Source organism: Leuciscus leuciscus, assembly GCF_965113295.1.
Source record: "Leuciscus leuciscus genome assembly, chromosome: 23".
In the NCBI taxonomy this organism is placed as follows: Eukaryota; Metazoa; Chordata; class Actinopteri; order Cypriniformes; family Leuciscidae; genus Leuciscus; species Leuciscus leuciscus.
Window position 1 is genome coordinate 13,062,195 of NC_138747.1, and position 17,609 is coordinate 13,079,803.

At 38.3% G+C, this 17,609-nt stretch overlaps 1 protein-coding gene across 1 annotated transcript in view; it reads left to right on the forward strand.

Annotated features, from left to right (window-relative positions):
• pik3c2b (phosphatidylinositol-4-phosphate 3-kinase, catalytic subunit type 2 beta) overlaps positions 1-17,609 on the forward strand; it is a 42,469-nt gene that overhangs the window by 3,150 nt on the left and 21,710 nt on the right. Inside the window, exons 2-13 of the mRNA XM_082156070.1 lie at positions 1,682-2,539; positions 2,689-2,789; positions 2,942-3,102; positions 6,637-6,757; positions 8,840-8,951; positions 9,515-9,594; positions 9,686-9,749; positions 11,465-11,611; positions 11,937-11,970; positions 12,712-12,907; positions 15,714-15,836; positions 16,288-16,455. Of these exons, the coding sequence (XP_082012196.1) occupies positions 1,769-2,539; positions 2,689-2,789; positions 2,942-3,102; positions 6,637-6,757; positions 8,840-8,951; positions 9,515-9,594; positions 9,686-9,749; positions 11,465-11,611; positions 11,937-11,970; positions 12,712-12,907; positions 15,714-15,836; positions 16,288-16,455 (2,078 nt within the window). The 5' untranslated portion in view covers positions 1,682-1,768. The remainder of the gene's footprint in view (positions 1-1,681; positions 2,540-2,688; positions 2,790-2,941; positions 3,103-6,636; positions 6,758-8,839; positions 8,952-9,514; positions 9,595-9,685; positions 9,750-11,464; positions 11,612-11,936; positions 11,971-12,711; positions 12,908-15,713; positions 15,837-16,287; positions 16,456-17,609) is intronic.

Consider the following 17,609-nt stretch of genomic DNA (forward strand, 5'->3'; position numbering starts at 1 on the left):
GAAGGGTCCAGGAATGTCAGTCAAACAGATGCCTTTCTGCTTCCTCTTCAGTCTTTTGTTCTGGTGCCACTCTTCTGGTGTAGGGTGTGAGAATTTCCTACAGTTGTGTTTGTGGGCGGAGAAACAGACCCCCTGCCACTGTTGTCATGTTATGAAGGAAACAAAAGGTCACAAATGGTCATGCACTTAAAGGGATAGTTCGCCTAAAAATGAAAATTCTGGCTTCATTTCCTCACTTTCAGGGGGAGCCTTTTTTTTTTGTCTCTACAATGAAAGTTAAAGTGGTCCAGTGGTGTTTTGGACTTTATTGACTATAATAATATGGACCACAACCGTGCGAAATTATCTTTCGTGTTCTTCCAAAGAAAGTCATACAGGTTTGGATTGACATTTGGGTGCATAAATTACCAGTTTCATTTCTGTGGGAACTATCATTTTAAGGCATTTTAGTTGAGCCATAACCCATATCATTTTACACAGAGTGGTATGCTTTTGACCACTTTGGGGTTTAGGATCATTCTACAATTTATTTGTTGTAACTATCATCCTTTTGGAAAAAGTCGTTTGACCTTAGAGTTTCCCAGCTGAACCCATTTGCCATTGTGCAGGACTAGATGACCATTAAACCCAATGGTTCTGTGTTTCTATGGGGCGGCAGCTGTGTCACGCTACATGTTGTAAGGCTGATTGAACGCTAAATCCATTTTAGAGGCACTCAGCAGGTCTTCAGGTCGATTTAAATTCAAAGCTTAGCATCTGCCCAGCTGTGACTCCACAGGAACGGGCCTCTTAATATTGCACATCAGTCTCTGTGAAGGAGAGAACAGCTTCCCCCAGTTTGAGGAACTGTTGTGCTGCAGCAGAACCTGCACTGATGACTGTGCTGAAAGAGAGAGATCCGCTTGGCTTGGTTTTTTTGCTGAGCAAGCAAAGGCAATAAGAGCCAGATGATCAGAGCCAAAGACAAAGTCAGAGTCACACATGTGCGCTTCTCTAAACATCTCACATCTGTGACTGAACATGTGGCACTTTGATCCATATGTGGTTCAAGAGGTTCATTAGTAAAATGGTTTTGTCGTTATGTAATTATTTACTTTAGGTATTACAGGTGTTTTCTACTGTATATCTCTACCATATTCGCCGATATTAAAGATTTTTAAATATTCATTTTGAGATTACATATACTAGTTTCAGTCAATATTGGATATCCATTTTTCATATGGTGCATTCTAATGTTGTGATGTTTAAATTCACTTGTAGATTTAAATTTTTTTTTTTTTTTTTTTTGACAATGGTATAGAATTAGATGTAATATTGGTGCATCCCTAAATGGTCTCAAAACGTTCTTGTGGTTGAAGTTTGCTGTAGTTATTTGTTGACATAGTAGACCTATATACCACCAAGGCTGATATTACGGCTGATATTTGGCGCTTTTCTTTTTCTCTAGTTCAGCAATACGTTTGTCTGTTTGGCTGACATTTGTGTGATATTGGTTATACCCAGCCAATCTATAATCATAAGATTGAGTCTATGGGAGGTATAAGTTGCTAGCCTTTTATCTGACGAATGTCAACATTTCTACGTGGAAGGTTGATGCCATTTTTATACTGGCTCCAGATGATGCAATATTTACGAGTGACAAATATCAATAGCATGCTTTTTCATTCTTATCTCCTAACAGGGCCTAATGAACTGGTTGTGCAACTCGTAGTGCCGTCAAGCTCCTCTCTGCGTTCCTTGTGTGCACTGCAGCACCCCCTACAGGAACATGTCTGCAGCGCAGACTCAGAATGACCAGGAACAGCGTTGGGGTTGTCTGGAATCTCTTGGCCTCAGCCAAAAGGAGCTGGTCTTAGCAGAGGCCCTGCAGATGGAGTATGACGCCCTCGCCCGCCACCGACAGGACAAGAGCCCAGCAAATACGCTACCCCCTGACACCAGCAAGTCATCACCCTCGAGGAGCGAGCCCACCCTGCCTAGACGTGTCCCCAGTCCCCCTTGGAATAATTTGCAGCAAGGTGTGTCCGGATCTGACCCCGTGCTCAACCACGTTCAACCCGGAGTGTCGAACCTATCACGTTCCAGCGGTGAGTCTCACGGATTCAGTAAGGAGCCTCCGCCTCGTTACATCCTGGACGAATGGGAAAGTGACTTTGAAGGAACATCGCAATTGCTGTCAAAAGGGCTTCCATCCCTAGATGAGCCTCCACCACCGGTACCGCCCAGGAATCCTCTCCCCCAGAACGATCCGTTTATTGTCCATCGAAGCTCAGCCCCACGGGATGTCAACTTGTTCACTCCTGAGGTGGACCAGCCCAAGCTTTCCTCCGGAGACACTCTAAACTATGACAACCTCAATGACTCCCTGAGCAAGCTAAATGGGGATTGGCTGTCACCTAATAGAAGCCGGAGACTAAACGGGGACAAATCGGGGAAGGCAGTGGCTCGCAGTAACACCCTTCCTCCACAAGTTCCACCCCGCACCTATCTTCCGGGACAGAAGAGCACTAGAAGCCAGCGCAGAGTATCAGTTGATCCGGTGAGCATTCATAGAATCTCTTTCATGCTTTTTTTATTTTATTTTACATTTTTGTTATTTTGAAAAATTCTATGAAATATTTATCACTTTTTTTTTTACTGTCAGATAAAATATTTATTTAAAAAAACAACCACTTTAAATCATTTTAGGTATCTCTGGGTTCCAGACCAAATGGCTTTGGTTACGAGCTCTTTCAGGTGTCTGAAGAGAGGGATGAAGAAGTGGCGGCCTTCTGTCATGTACTTGACTTGTGAGTTGCTATGTTGTGTATTTCTTTTGTAACTACTTTTTAAAATGAATTTTTATTTAAAAAATGCTGTTTGTATACAATCACTTTGTATAATAAGTGTTTGTTTAGAATATTAATTCAAATTTATGTACATCCTTTACTCTTTTCATCAGGCTACGATTGGCATACCCGTGCAACGACTACTCAAAAAATGCGGGCTTTGTTTGGAGCCCATGCGTGGCTCAAGATGAACTGCAACAGGGCCTAGGGGTCAGCATAAAGGTCACCGTTTACAGTTTCCACTTCAGAGAACCGCACACTTTCTCTTGTGATGGTAAGAGCTTAAGTGTATTCACTTCGTACACATTGCAACTAAATTTGGTTGTCAGTTCACCTTTTAGTGCTTAATCCTGTTCTGTTCACACACAGTTCAGTCATTTACAGGAGTGACAACTGCACTCTACAACCACATTAACTCCCGAAAAATGCAGGTAGTGACAACTGCATTTACAAAAATTCTATGCAGTGTGTGTATGGAATCGAACTGAACGACTAGTTGTTAATGACATATTCCAATCATAAGCAAAACACAATGCTTCCTTCAGCTGTGCTTTAGTTAAAATTGCTGAACATAATGAGTCTAGTCACTAATATTTCTTTGGTCAGGAAAGTGGATACCAAACACGTGAGATTCCAGAACATTGTGATTGACTTAGTGGTAACCATAGCAGTTTCAGGAGTGTTTGGGAGTTGTGTTTCATACACTCTGAACAATAATTTAAGGGAACTTATTCCTGCATTTAAATGCGGTTGTTGTCACTCCTGAAACTTTACAGTGTGTACTTGGCCTAATTTTATTCTAGAAATATAGATCATGATTTTAAATATTCTGCATCAACTCTGAGCTTGGTTAAAATTGAAAAGCTGTATTTTCTCTTCCACATCCTGATACTTTTGAACAGGGCCACAGGATCTCATTGGAAAGACTGCTCTAAACTCGGAATTCTCTTAATGGCATTACACTGAATGGGTGTTCTGCCAGCCATCTGTTTTGTGTACTCAATTAAAAGAGGCAGCTTTTCATTCCCCCGCCTTGGAGGAAAACACATACACACAGAGACACACACACACACACAGACAAATATGGCCTCATGTGGCGAGATTAGAGACGGGCCTGAGAAATATGACGTGAACATGATTTCTAACTTCACTGCATTTGTTTATCTTGCATGATTTGCTTCACAGATGCCCTTTATCATGGCTGCCTGCCAGTTATGTGATGAATGCTGTCTGTGGTGCTATTTTCACATAGGTCTTTTGTGTCATAAGGGTATCTGGGTAGTGATATTTACTTTATTGTCATTATACCATGTACAACAAAATTAGGACATGCTTCCCTTGGCGCTTGAAAAAAAAAAAATGCACACAACATAAACATGAATACAAAATAATGTAGACCAATATTTTATGTTGTTAAATTATGTAATTAAAAGAATTAATACAAATTTAATATAAAAATAAAACGGTTTTTAATAAAGTGATTTAGATTTATTTGATGATCCAGTGTAACACTTTATTTTGATGGTCCACTTTAGACATTCTACTACTAACTATAGGTAACCTTGCAACTGTTAACTAATTCTTTGAGTATTAGTAGACTGTCAAAATAAAGTGTCTGCTTAACTATCTGCTAACAATGTACTGACTATAAGTAACTTTACAACTACATTTTGATTTATTCTACTAACACAAACCCTAACAAAACAGTCTAATAACTCTGAGTTAGTTGACATGTAGTTGCAAAGTTACTTAAGTGAAGTGACGTGTAGCCAAGTATGGTGTCCCATGCTTGGAATTTGTGCTCTGCATTTCACCCTTGACCCTTCCAAGTGCACACACACAGCAGTGAGTATTGAGCACATGCACGCAGTGAACACATGAGAGTAGAAGAGTTCATTTACTCACCCCCCCCCCCCCCCCACCCACCTACACTTTTTGCCTGTACTGAGACCTGAGTGAATGTCTAAAGTGGACCAGTGGAAAATTGTCATTGGGTTTGAACAATGAATGATCTGCCCTTTGATTTGACAAGATTCTCATATTCATGGAAAATCCGGAACTAACTAGCAATTAAAAAGTTTCTAAGCCTGACCTTCCAAAAGTCATGATATAAAATATCAAAATTCAGAAGTTTTAATATAAAAATGATTATAGTGAATATAAAGGTATAGTCTTGCCCTCAAACTCACGCCATTGGTCAATTCATGAGTCAGCGTTGCTATGTCAGAGCGCTCAAACAAAGTAATGTAAAAAAAGAAAAAAGGCAACTTTTGCTACCAAAAGTTACACTTTTTGGTGGAAATCGACTGACAAAAAGGTTTACATGTCTCAGCATAGTAAACTGGAATGAAGTATTTTAATATAAAAAGAATTACATCACCAGTAACAATAAGAAATGTGGAAATTGTGCCTTGCAGAACAAATGTGGGTTACAAGTCTTTCTATGTGCGCTTTCTATGTGTAAATGGGTCCATTTACATTAAAAAAATATATTAAAAGGGTAGCCTCAAGACTCATGTTCAAACAGAAGTGCCCAATTCATTATTGAGAAAGTACGGAGGAAAATGAGGTGTGTGTGAGGGAGAAAGAGACAGGGGCGTTTCTCCAAAATGTGCTCTCACTGTGACCGCAGTGCTGTACATCTGCCCAGTTAGGGTGTAATTTGTGGGAAGGGTGGATTAACCTTTTTCTGGTTCATCCCTACCTCTGCTCTTATTTTCCTTTCTTCCACATCCTCCCATTGAATTGACAAACATTGCTATGAACCAAGGGAAAATTCCCATCGTCTTTGTCTGTCCACTGAATGTATTCAGATCAGTAGGTGCTAATTTACTGTATCGGGAGCATCTGGCCGCATGTCCATTTCCAGGAAGGGATGCACAGACTTGTCACTAATTGATGACCTCTTATTGATCTCGCTACAAGACAAACCAATACCTTTTGAGGCATACTGGGCACTTATTCTGTTTCTTTGTGTGCTCACTGCCTTTTGTTAGCTAGCATTGTTTTGGGGAAGTTACTTTGAAACTAGTTTCTCAAGCTATTCATGATTTAAAGTTGTTAAACTGTTTTTACATGGTTAACTTGACTTAGTCAGAAACTATGCAAGTTATTAGCTAAATTCATTGAAGCTTTTTAAAGCGATAGTGCGCAAAAACAATGACTATCAGTGTGACAGACAGTATTATATTTGAAAAGATTAACTTGCAACCAATTACAGCTAATTAAACTATAAAACCATACAAAAATAGGGAGAGTAAAAGATATTTGTAATGTTACTTTTTTTTGTGGATCAAATAGAAAGTTTAAAAGAACAGCATTTATTTGAAATCAAAATCTTTTGTATCATTGTTTTCACTAAACTTTTACGCTGCACAGCTGTTTTAACATTAATAAGAAATGTTTCTTGAGCATATTAGATGTGACTGGAGTAATAACTGCTAAAAATGTACATTTCAAAATATTAAAATAGAACATTTAATTTAAATTGTAATATTTCACAATATACCTGTTTTATGTATCTGTGAATGTGTTTTTGATCAAATAAATTCAACCTTGGTAAGCTTAAGAGACTTTAAAACATTAAGAAAATCTGTCCCTAAAAATAAAAAGTACACTACTTTTGAAAAGTTAAGTGTATGGTTTTATTACCTCTAAAAGTTGCATGTTACAGGAAAAGCATGTTACACTACAGGAAAAGTTACACTATGCTATTAAACATTTTAGTTACGTATTTACACTGTTAGATAGTTATTTCTCATCATGCAAGTAAAGTTATGTAATGTCAGTATTTCTTCTCTTCCCAAAGGATCTTCAACCATAGACCTGCTGATCTATCAGACCCTCTGCTATTCCCATGATGACCTGGATATGATTGATGTGGACGACTACCTGCTGAAAATCTGTGGCCAGGCGGAGTTCCTCAGAAAGTAAGAACTAAAGGTTCACCAAAAAGCTTTGTTTGCTTGCTATCTAAATGCATAGAACTTCCATAGACATAAATCAAAAGTTACGTAGTTTACCCTTCATCTTTAGCCTGCCAAATGACCCTACATAAAAGGGCAATTAGCAGTCTTGGGAGGAAAGCTTACTCTGAAAATTCTACTCCCTTTACGATCCAAACACATTCTCCCACAATCTTTATTAGAGATACACTGGTCGACCGACCATAAATCTGATCTTTATTCCGGACTTGCGCACAGACTGCATTGCAATCATTTCCCAAAATTTCATTTGTTGAAATATTATAAAGTTTGAAAACAGGATGTTAACACAGGCCAGAGACGACTTAAGATGGAAGCAAAGAGAACGGCGAGCAAATTCTGTACCAGGCACAGCAAGTTGATTGTTTGCAATGCTCGAAATATAGGAAGAAAAATATAAATATTGAATTGGGGGTGAGGGTTTATCTGAATGTATCTGAAGAGAACTGAACTGTCTTCAGAAAAGTTTGACGTTTTCTTTTCCTCTTACCTCCAAAGAAACCGCTGCTGTTCCATAAGCGCCACCTACTGTCAGAGAGTGAATTTATTTTCTTTCAGTCCATCTGCTGTTTTTGTTTTGTGGCTGTCTATGTGGCATAATGTCACAAATCTAAAGTCAGACCTCTCTGTTTTACTTTAAATCTTGACATTTTACTATCCAATTCAGAAACAACGGCTCATGCTACATGTGTGTAGCAACTTCGTTTGGATTGATTAAAATTTAGTGGTTGCCTCAATTTAAATGGCTACAGATATTTTTAAGGCCAGTTTGTCTTATAGAGCAAATAAAGTTTGCAAAAAAAAGTTTGCTTAATATCGGAATCAGTCAATTTGCTTGTAACAATTGGAATCTGTCATGATAAATCGTGATTGGTGCATTACTAGTCTTTATGATGTTCATGTCTGGCAATAATTCATATTCCAGGCTTCTTGTAAATACTGTTGACAACAGGATTTTCTTTGGACATCTGCATTTGTCTTCCAGGGGATTCATGTCCACCTCACATTGGGGAGAAAATCCAATCACACACTCATGTTGAGCCAAAGCATTACGGCCAAAAACAGTCCCCCTGCTGCTTGTCAGTTTGCAGTATGTTGCTAAAACATTCCCGTCTAATAGCATAATGAACTACATGTTACAATCATTTCTGGTTTAAGTACATTTTAGTTGTGGGTGGAAATGGGGTGATTCCCAAAAAAAACGAGCTGAACTGAAGATCTGCGGTTTGTGGTCTGAATTTCCTCATCATATAAATGTGACCCTTCAATTGTGGTTTCACAAAAACTAGCTGTGCTTATGTCTGTGGACTGCTATAACCACATTTGGTTTCCCCATGACACGACCACCTTTCTGAGGCAGACGTAATCGCTCTTCCTGTTTTTCATTTTTTAAAGGCCACTTGACATTTGATGTTACAGTTGGTTGGATTTCTTTTAAAAGGCAAAACAGACAGAGCTGCGACTGTGTCTGTGCGACAAGAACCACAGGTGTGATTCGGTTGAATGTGTTGGTTGTTTTTGCTGTGGGTGCAGCTGTGTGATAGGAAGTGTGTCTTTTCCTGATAACCATGTGCTTGTGCAGGGCCGTGAGGCAGCACTTTGATGCTTACGTATTTTATTTTAAAACAGTCATACACACAGTTTCAGAACAATAACATACTTCACTCATGAAGGCCTTTTTCTGGGTCCTCACACTTAGTTTTTCAGTTTCTTAATGATTGTTACAGTGTTTCATTGACATTTAGAAGAGCAGTTTGTAGGATTTTCATACTGAATTGTTAGACCAAGGTTATTTTAAAAGAAAATGTACAAAACGGCCATAAAATGGTTTGTGCGCCGTATTACGAGACAAAGTGTGTGTTTTTTTTTTTTTTACATGAATGTCTTTTACTCTCACCTATGCTCAATTTAATACATCCTTGTGGAAGTTTAAAAAAAAACGTACTGACCCAAACTTAAAGCCGTTTATAAAGACATTATGGACCAATAGATCTCAAGTTTGATTTTGCCTCTTTCCTTTCTGCTAAGCACTGAGACTCTGGCGAGCTTTGAGTACATCCAACAATGTCTGAAGTTTGACTGGGACATTCGACTCCTCCTTACCAAACGGAGTTCTGTCAGCATGGAGCTCACCCGAATGGTAAGACCAAAGCTGACAGCAGATGGGTTAGTGACCCAACATGTTTTCGTCTTGTTGAAACCACAGGAAACACTTTTAGGTCAACTCTTTACTCCTTGTGTATTCAATTCTTGAAAGTGTAAAACCTTGAGTTACAGGTTTGAATGAGTGCAATCAATATTAACCCTACTGGATGTTGAACACTTTAAAAAAAGCAGTCCATATTGCGCCAGGCATGTTTGTTCATCATGCGGCGACTCAAGCTTATTTGGAAAATTTCAAAACACATTTTTTTTTTAAATCTGTTGGCATTCATGTTGCTTTTATTTAGAGTACAATGCATATATGCCTGGTATTTGTCCCTTACACCTAGATGATGCACTTGCACTTAAAAATAAAGGTATACATTTTCACATCAATGACATTGAAGAACTGTTTCCTTAGTATGAAGAATATTTTTATATTCTAAAGAACCTTTTGTTTAACCAGCACCATTTATGAATCTTTATTCATAACAGTGTAGAAGATAATGTTTGAATTCTTAAATGTTTGCATTATTTAATGAATGTTGTTGTTATTAACAGCTTGAAGATGATGAAACTCCATCCACCATGAACCACAATATTCTACTGCAAGAGAGGCCAATCAAACAGACTGTGACCAGGTAATAGCGATGAAGAGGAGGTTTAGGCTGTTGTACATGAGTGATTTAACTTCCACACTGTTTGAATCATACTCTTTTATTTGTGTGACAGGGAGGCACTGACTCTTCTCCTGGATACCTTTCACAACGAGGCTGAGTCTTTCCTTTTATCGGAGGTAAGCTTGTTACAAACATTGCTTATCAGAAGATTGTTTGATGAGATTTAAACGAGTCGGAACACATTAGTTCTTCGTCCAAAACATGATTTTTTCTTGCCCTGATTCACTATGGTAAGCCTATTACAAGTGTTTATATTTTAGACCTGCGTACCAGGATGGTTTTCCAGGGAAATTGCGTACATGCGCCATTCGCCCATGCGTCTGTTGTCACATCTGTAAATAGAGAAAAGTTGCTCTGGCTAAACTGACGTGTATGTTGAGGGAGTGGCATAGGTTAGCTGTCCCAACGAGCAAGAGGTTGACATGTAGCATGCTAAATCATCCTTTCAGAAACTCCTAACAGAGGAGAGTCTGGGGCAGAAACGGAATGGGACAGAGCTCATAATAAAATCAGAAATGACATTGGCTTGGCTTTTTGGAGATGGTGAGAATTAAGGGATTTGAGATGTTGCTAAAGTAATGTGGAGAAGGAATCTGTATTACTTAACAGGCGAGTAAGATGATATTTATTGAACAGATAAATTGCCATATGTAGCTCTCTACAGCATTCATAGTAAAGCATTATCTCTTGTGAAGGGTCATTTCATTATGGTTGTAATGCAGTCCAAGAAGTTATTTGAGGAAGTATTGTATCTATTAATGGGTAAAGCTACAAGGTCTTAATTTAGATGGAATGGAAAGCATCTCAAGCTGACTAGTTTGTTATATCTCTTAAGCCTAGTAGTGAATGTTTTATGAGCAGAAGGGTAATCTGTCTTTAGTTGAGAGGACCATATTCATCCGCAGAGCCGAAGAAAAACAAAAACGATGTTCTTACTCGACGCATGCGGTTTTGTTTTTTAAAAATGACCTTTAAAGTGGAGAGGTGTGATATATGGCCAATCCAAAACACAAAGCTATTTGTGGTTTCCAAACCTTTTCCTGACCATTCCCTTCGTCTGCCATCGGACAAAAAATGCCAATTAGCCTTTTCTTCCCTATTGCGACGTATATCTGAGTGAAACTGCTTCTCAAAAAAGAATAAAACGCAGGACTGGAATTGATTTTGTCCATCAGGAATTGATTGGATCGTTGTGGTTTTTCTCTTGTGATCTCATATGAGTGACAAGTTGCCTTAAGTCAAAAGAGGGGATGTCGGGTCCATGTCCATTTGCGTCCGTTGCGTTCATTCGTTTTTTGATTTAATATTGAAAATCGAAAAACGAGAACAGTTCCTTTTTTCTTTTTTTGGGGGGGGGGGGGGTAGAAAAAATTATAAACCGTTTGAATATTCGATTTCTTCACGTGGGTGGGAATGAAACACCCCTTTCCTCTGATTTGTCAGCCGAAGATCAAACTGTTCCGTCATCAGTTCTTTCTTAGTTTCGCACAGCAGAATAAAAGTCCTCCGCTGCAGTTGTACGGATTTTTTACGTGTTTATTGCAACTACAACATATCATCTTTTTCTCAAACAACCAGACTAATGGCTGGTACGGTACACGGACCGGGTTGGTGCAAGAGGAAGTTATTTTGATTAAAGTTAGAGGGCACATGATTTAAAAAATAAATAATTCATTCATAATAAATACTTTTTTATTTCATGGTGACGTTAAAGTATTTGAATGTCAAAAAAAACCTTTAAACGCATATGCTTAATATGGTTTTTGAAATGCCTTCATCCATCCTTCTATATGTTTCAGTGTTTTTTTTTTGTTTGTTTTTTCACTTGCAGGTGGAGTTACCATTGCATGTGGAGCGTTTAGTGCAGTCGGTGAAGGCTCTGTGTACTTCTCTAGCAGCTGTTGAAACGCCTGACATCACTGCTGCCCTAAACCAGCTGCCAGCTTGCCCCTGCAGACTACAGCCTAAAGTGCAGAAGGTAGTACCTTTGAACAGTTCGTCACAAATCATTACATGGGAAATATTTGAGAAATCTGATAAGCATATAATATACATTTTTCTTTTGTTTCTGACTACTTTCATGTGAGCACAGATGCATGCTGCAAACCTGCAGCTTTTGCTGCTTCTAGTTCCTCAAATGACTAGACGATTCTCAGCATTGCTTAAACCACTAACCTTTAAAACAGCTAGAAATGCTATGCATGTGTTTTTTCTTGGGTTTTACTAGTTTCATTTCACTACAGAAATGGTGTGGCTATATCTGGTATGCATGCTTATGTATGTCTTTCTGTTTGTTTTTATAGGATGTCAGTGTCTTGGCGAAGAAAGAAAACAGAGGTACGATGCTTCTGGTCATACTACGGTCTTCAATCTTTCTGTCAAACTGAAGCATTTAGCTTTTTTAAACCCAACCTTTACTATTCTATTATTCTACTACTTTACTCTATATATATATATATATATATATGAAGTATATTTGAATTATTTATTAGTTTTGTTTTTTACTTTTGTCCCCAAAAATATATGAATGATATGAATATTTCTTATATTAAGATTTAGTGACTGTTTCACCGTGCCTTTATTTAGCTACTTTACAAATGCATTCTATACATAAATTTGATTGTTTAAAATAGTAAGTTGGGTCTGGAACAAGGATAAAACAATGAAAATCCTTAACTAAAAATGTAATAGTTAATTTTTTTTACATATCCAAAGACGTAGGTCCGTTCATCTCAAGTGTGTCCATACTTGACCAGTAGTGTTTGCCTCTTCCTGGTAACATGGTTGAGGATGTATACAAGTGTTTCATGTTTGTTGGAAGAGTGTTTATGTAGCATCCTGCTACTATGATGTCTGTGATCCCAGATAGGGATAAACGGGAAGGATGCACCCTTGTGCATGACATGTTCAACTTTAACATCTGGTGTGCATTCCTGCTGCTGCTTCATCCAACATTCTACGAGCATAACATGCAAAAAAAATTACAAAAAATAAAGTTTCAGAGTGGTGTAATAATTATGAATAATTCTTAGCATCATAATCTGTATATAAACAACAGAACCTATTTTTCCTTTACAGTGGCAATTGTGGAGAAGTTGACTGCAGCTATCTTGGATCTTGTGGAACTGTACTGTAGCACTTTCAATGCTAATTTCCACACCATGCCGCACAGCAGCAGATCCACAGCCCCCATACAGGAAGCTGGCATGGTCACCAACGTCCTTTCCTTCAGTGTTTATGCGGCTCATCGCGTTCCCATCACATGGGCTGCCAGGTAGTGCTATCTTTTCTTGGTTTGCATATATCAGCCTGTGAATCTAGCATGCATTATACACTGGTAAAAAAAAATTATAAAAACATTAAGCAGCACAACTGGTTTTAACATGGATTATAATACAAAATGTTTCTTGAGCGCCAAATAAGCATATTTGAATGATTTCTAAAGGATCATGTGACACTAAAAACTGAAGTAATAGCTTTTTCTTTTATCAAATGAATGAAGTCTTGGTGAGCATAAGAGATTTCTTTAAAAATGATCTTACTGACCCCAAACTTTTGAATAGTAGTGTACACCAACACCTCTGTTTACTTTGTGCAACATGAACAAGTGCACAAGTGACAAGGTGGGTTTTGCTCAAAATTGGAATGTGAAAAGATTATATCTGTGACTTTTTCCTACAACACTTTTATAAAATGGGTAGATGGTGAATATGAAAGTGGGTTGTATTGTCGGTTTGAACGAGTTCAGATTTGCAGAAAGATCTTATTAAAACCTGTCATTCCGGATTGCTAATCTGTTGACATTTGCAAAGCACACTTTCCATGGTATCATCTTACGTGCTGCGATTTGCCCCATTTCAATTAACCAAAAACTGAAAGCAAAGTATACATTTTTAAAACATTTAAGGCAAATAACATGGACCATATGAATTAATCAGAAAAATAACTAATTCTTGCCTTGGTTGAACTATTATTAGGTTTAATGGCACGTGTTTGGATTTGTACAGGAAGTGTTTGGTTTTCTTTTTTTTTTCTCAGCAAATAGTTTTCCAGATTGCATGATCGCCATCTGTTGATCACATTCTTGGTCTCATTTGTGACTCAAAAAAACCTGAATGTTGTGTTTTTAGATTGATGCCTCTACTTCCACAATAGTCAATTTTCCCGAGGTCTAATTTCCAGTCCTCAGAATTCAGAGACGCAGCTGGACACCAGCTGTCCACATTGCTGATCCCCTTTGGTAATCCAGCAGGATTATTTGGCGTTATGGTGTACAGAGAGAACTTTTAGAATTTCTTTTCTCAGTCTTCTCCACCCTCTGTCCTAACCTAGAACCGTGACAACCGCTCCCACCAGTATGGAGACAGATGCTGGCCAACCCTAAATGTCACTACACCTCACCCAGTCGTTCAGTGATGAAGTAATACAGCCATTTCCCCTCCCCCTCACAGCACAGGAATGGTCTCTCCCGCCCATTGACCTGGACTAGTGCTCTTTGTCTCCCTCTGAAACTGATGCTGACTGGAACGAGCCATCACAAAAGGAGCACGTATGGGAACTCAGCATAAACTTTGACCTTTTGAGGCCAGGCGGAGGGCAGGCTTGGCACCAGGCACCTGTGCAGTGGTGACGGAGGGCTGACATTCCCCTGCATCCCATCTGCTTTTGGCAATTAGAGTAGATGGTTCCTTCAGGGCTGATATATAATCTGCTTCCTTTTTTTGTATTCAGTGCTCAAATCTGATCTCAGATCAGTGTTAAATGTTCGTTCCAAACTTTATTTATGAAGATGGTTGAATAATCTTTAGGAGGCAATATAACCTCGGTGGGTTTTCCTCTGGAGTGTTTTTCTGGATCCTCTAATCAGTATTAGGATTGGCATTGATGTTTCACTCATGTGTTTTTCTTCCCTCTTTGGTATTCCATTTAGCTTGGGAATGTTTTTCCTTCTATTTAAATCTGTCTCAGAGTTCATTTCCCATTTTGGAGTCTCTATAAGTGCTTAAATTGAAGTTGAATGATGTGGGAGAACATTGTATAATGTTGGGATTAGGAGAGAGAGGAGTTGGATAAAGGTGGCAAGGTTTCCACAGCCATTAACTGCGCTTGCGAACCCAAATATAAAAGCAGTCTGTTGGTAAAGGCTTGGTTTCTAAAGCATCAAGCAGACTTCATCCAGTGTTTAGGACATTCAAGTCTGACTCGTGCATTTCTTCTGAAAGGGAATATCCAACTTTGTGTATTCTCTTAACCATATCTTTTTGGACTGCTCTGCTTTTCAAGAGAATTTTTCATTTTTGGGCGAGCTATCAGTCATCCTCAAGTTGTTCTGAACCTGTATGAATTTCTTTCTTTTGCTGAACACAAGATATTTTGATGTGAAGAATGTAGGAAACCAAATAGTTGACAGGGCACCATTGACTTCCCTTTTTGTTTTTTCATACTATGGAAGGCAATTGGGTCATCCTCATACAGGTTTGGAACAACCTGAATCATGCACCGTCAGTGCTTTAAGATGACTAATTTGAAATTGAAAGGATGTATTCACCTGACAATACAAATACTGTCTATAATTAATTCACTATCCAAATGACTTTCCTCTTTGAAAATGCTAATGGAAATTGTTTTAAAAATTCAATCTTTTCCATGCAATTGCAATGAAAGGGGACTGAAGTTTAAGCTTAAAAAAATGACCATCAGCGTGTCATAAGCATAGTCCACATAAATTCTGAGGTTTATTACAACAGAGACATTTTAGTCTGAATGCTGAAAGGTCAAGATTTTCTGTAAAAACAGAAGTAGCAATTTCTGATTTGTGAATTAATCATAATTTTCAAGAAAAGTCCAATCATTTTGAAGAATCTATCAATCTCGTTCATAAAACCAGGCTGAATGAATCACACACACTGATCTGGTGTGAACTGAACTGGTTTCTGAGTTCAGCTGAATTTGGTCACTGTGGTTATGTTAGCAGCTCTCTGGAAAGGGTGATTTAATGGCCCACTTTTTTTGGCTTCTGTTAAATTTGATGCCATTTGCTGATCTCACCCTCTTTCTCTTTCTTTCACAAACATCCACAGCTATGAAAATTTCTTCCTGTCCTGTTCTCTCACCCACGGTGGGGTGGAACTATGTGCCCCCCAGCACACCAGTAAACAGTCTGTCAGCAAATATCTCTTCCACCTGGTAGTGTGGGACCAGAGGTGAGTCTGACGCCAATCCACACATGCTACACAGTCCCATGAATACAATCTCTTTGAGGTTAAAAAAACAAATGGCCTAATGTTTGAACACGTTAGATCTTAGTTTGTTTACCAAGTACTTCAGATGTAAAATTTGAAAATAGCTCATCCATCTCCGCTTCCTGTGACTGTTTTTGTACTCTGCCCCCTTCATTGTAGAGTTTTGTTATTGTTCTGTTATATTTCAGTTGACGGTTATTTTATTTTCTCCATCCTAGTAAATGTATTTAGGTACACGCATGTAGGTGTGCATGTACTATTATAACTCCAGGTGTAGGCGTTTAAAAATAAAATGTTGCATTTATATTCTTGTTCTTAGTTTTTAGAGCAAACTAAAACTCAAATGCATTGCCATTTCAAAAACATGATTGTGACTGGCATTATTTATTAATTTATCTTTTTCAATATATAGAGTTTGCTTCCCCGTCCAGATCAACCAGTTGCCAAGGGAGTCACAGCTGACTGTGATGCTATATGCCACCCCTCTACCGCCCCCTGGAAGTGCGGAGGAGAAGAGCAAGCAGAAACGCAGCATTGAATCTCTGGGCTGGGTCACCATGCCTCTATTCAACTTTAGACAGTAAGCATGGATCTGTCTCTTTTTTTTTTTTTGCTGGCTGACTGTCACATTTTGTGTGCTTTTGTCATTAATGATGATTGCATGAGTGCATGTTAGAATGGAGGGCATGAAAACAGGCTCTTTAAGCACTAGAGTTCTGTTGATACTCACCTCCTACAGCAATCCAGTTGTGGTGTTCAGAACAGACCGACTTCTGCAAGTCTAACGCGGCCTACAAACACCACACACACTAAAACAAGTGCTTTTTTGTTGTTGTGTGTATTCCAGTTCTTGGGAAATGGTGTATTTAGAAGTAGATAACAGTATGCAGTTAGGGGTGGGCGTTATGGCAAAAATATATCTTTTTTTGGGGGGGAATGTAAAAAAAATAAAGCACTGATTATTTCATTCCAGTTGGTGTATTTAACACTAGCATTCAAGTAAGAAATAGAATAAACAAATGTAAAAAATGTAACGCTACATAGACTTCACTGAATAAATTATAATGTATACACATACACACTGATTCTTATTAAAGCTATTCAGTGAAGTTATTCTCTTGGTCTTTTGTTTACGTTAATTACAAATGGCAGCAGATTTATTAGGCTGCTGTCACTTTAAAACCTCATGCACGGATCTAATAAACAGACATGTATCCAGTTTGTGTGAAGTTGTGTATTGTGTAATGGGTGTCTTTTGTGCTTAATTTTTTATAGCAAAGAAAATGACAGATTTTTCTTCGCCACTTTGGCCTAAATGTCTGCCGTTCTTTATTTTATATTTTGTTACCTAAGACTCTGTTTTTAAAATGGGTAAATTAGTTCGGCTGTAATGCTCAGTCACTTGCAAAATAGTAAAACCAACATGAAGAAAAATCGTAATAAGATATTTTTGCCGTATCGCCCACCCCTACTTTGAGTTAACATGTGATGTAAATGTATGTTGGGATGAAGGCGTCAGAACTGCAACTGATAGAATGCACTGTAGCACGATACTATATTTCTTTAAATGCAGATCGTGGATTTTAATCATTCACATTTTAATAGTTCACTGTCAAAAATCAATAATGCACACCCTTAACAGAAGTAGAATTAATTTGAAGACCCATTGAACCCACATTATATGGTCACATGCAAGTCCAACTAAATAACTTAATCTACATCATGTCATGCTTG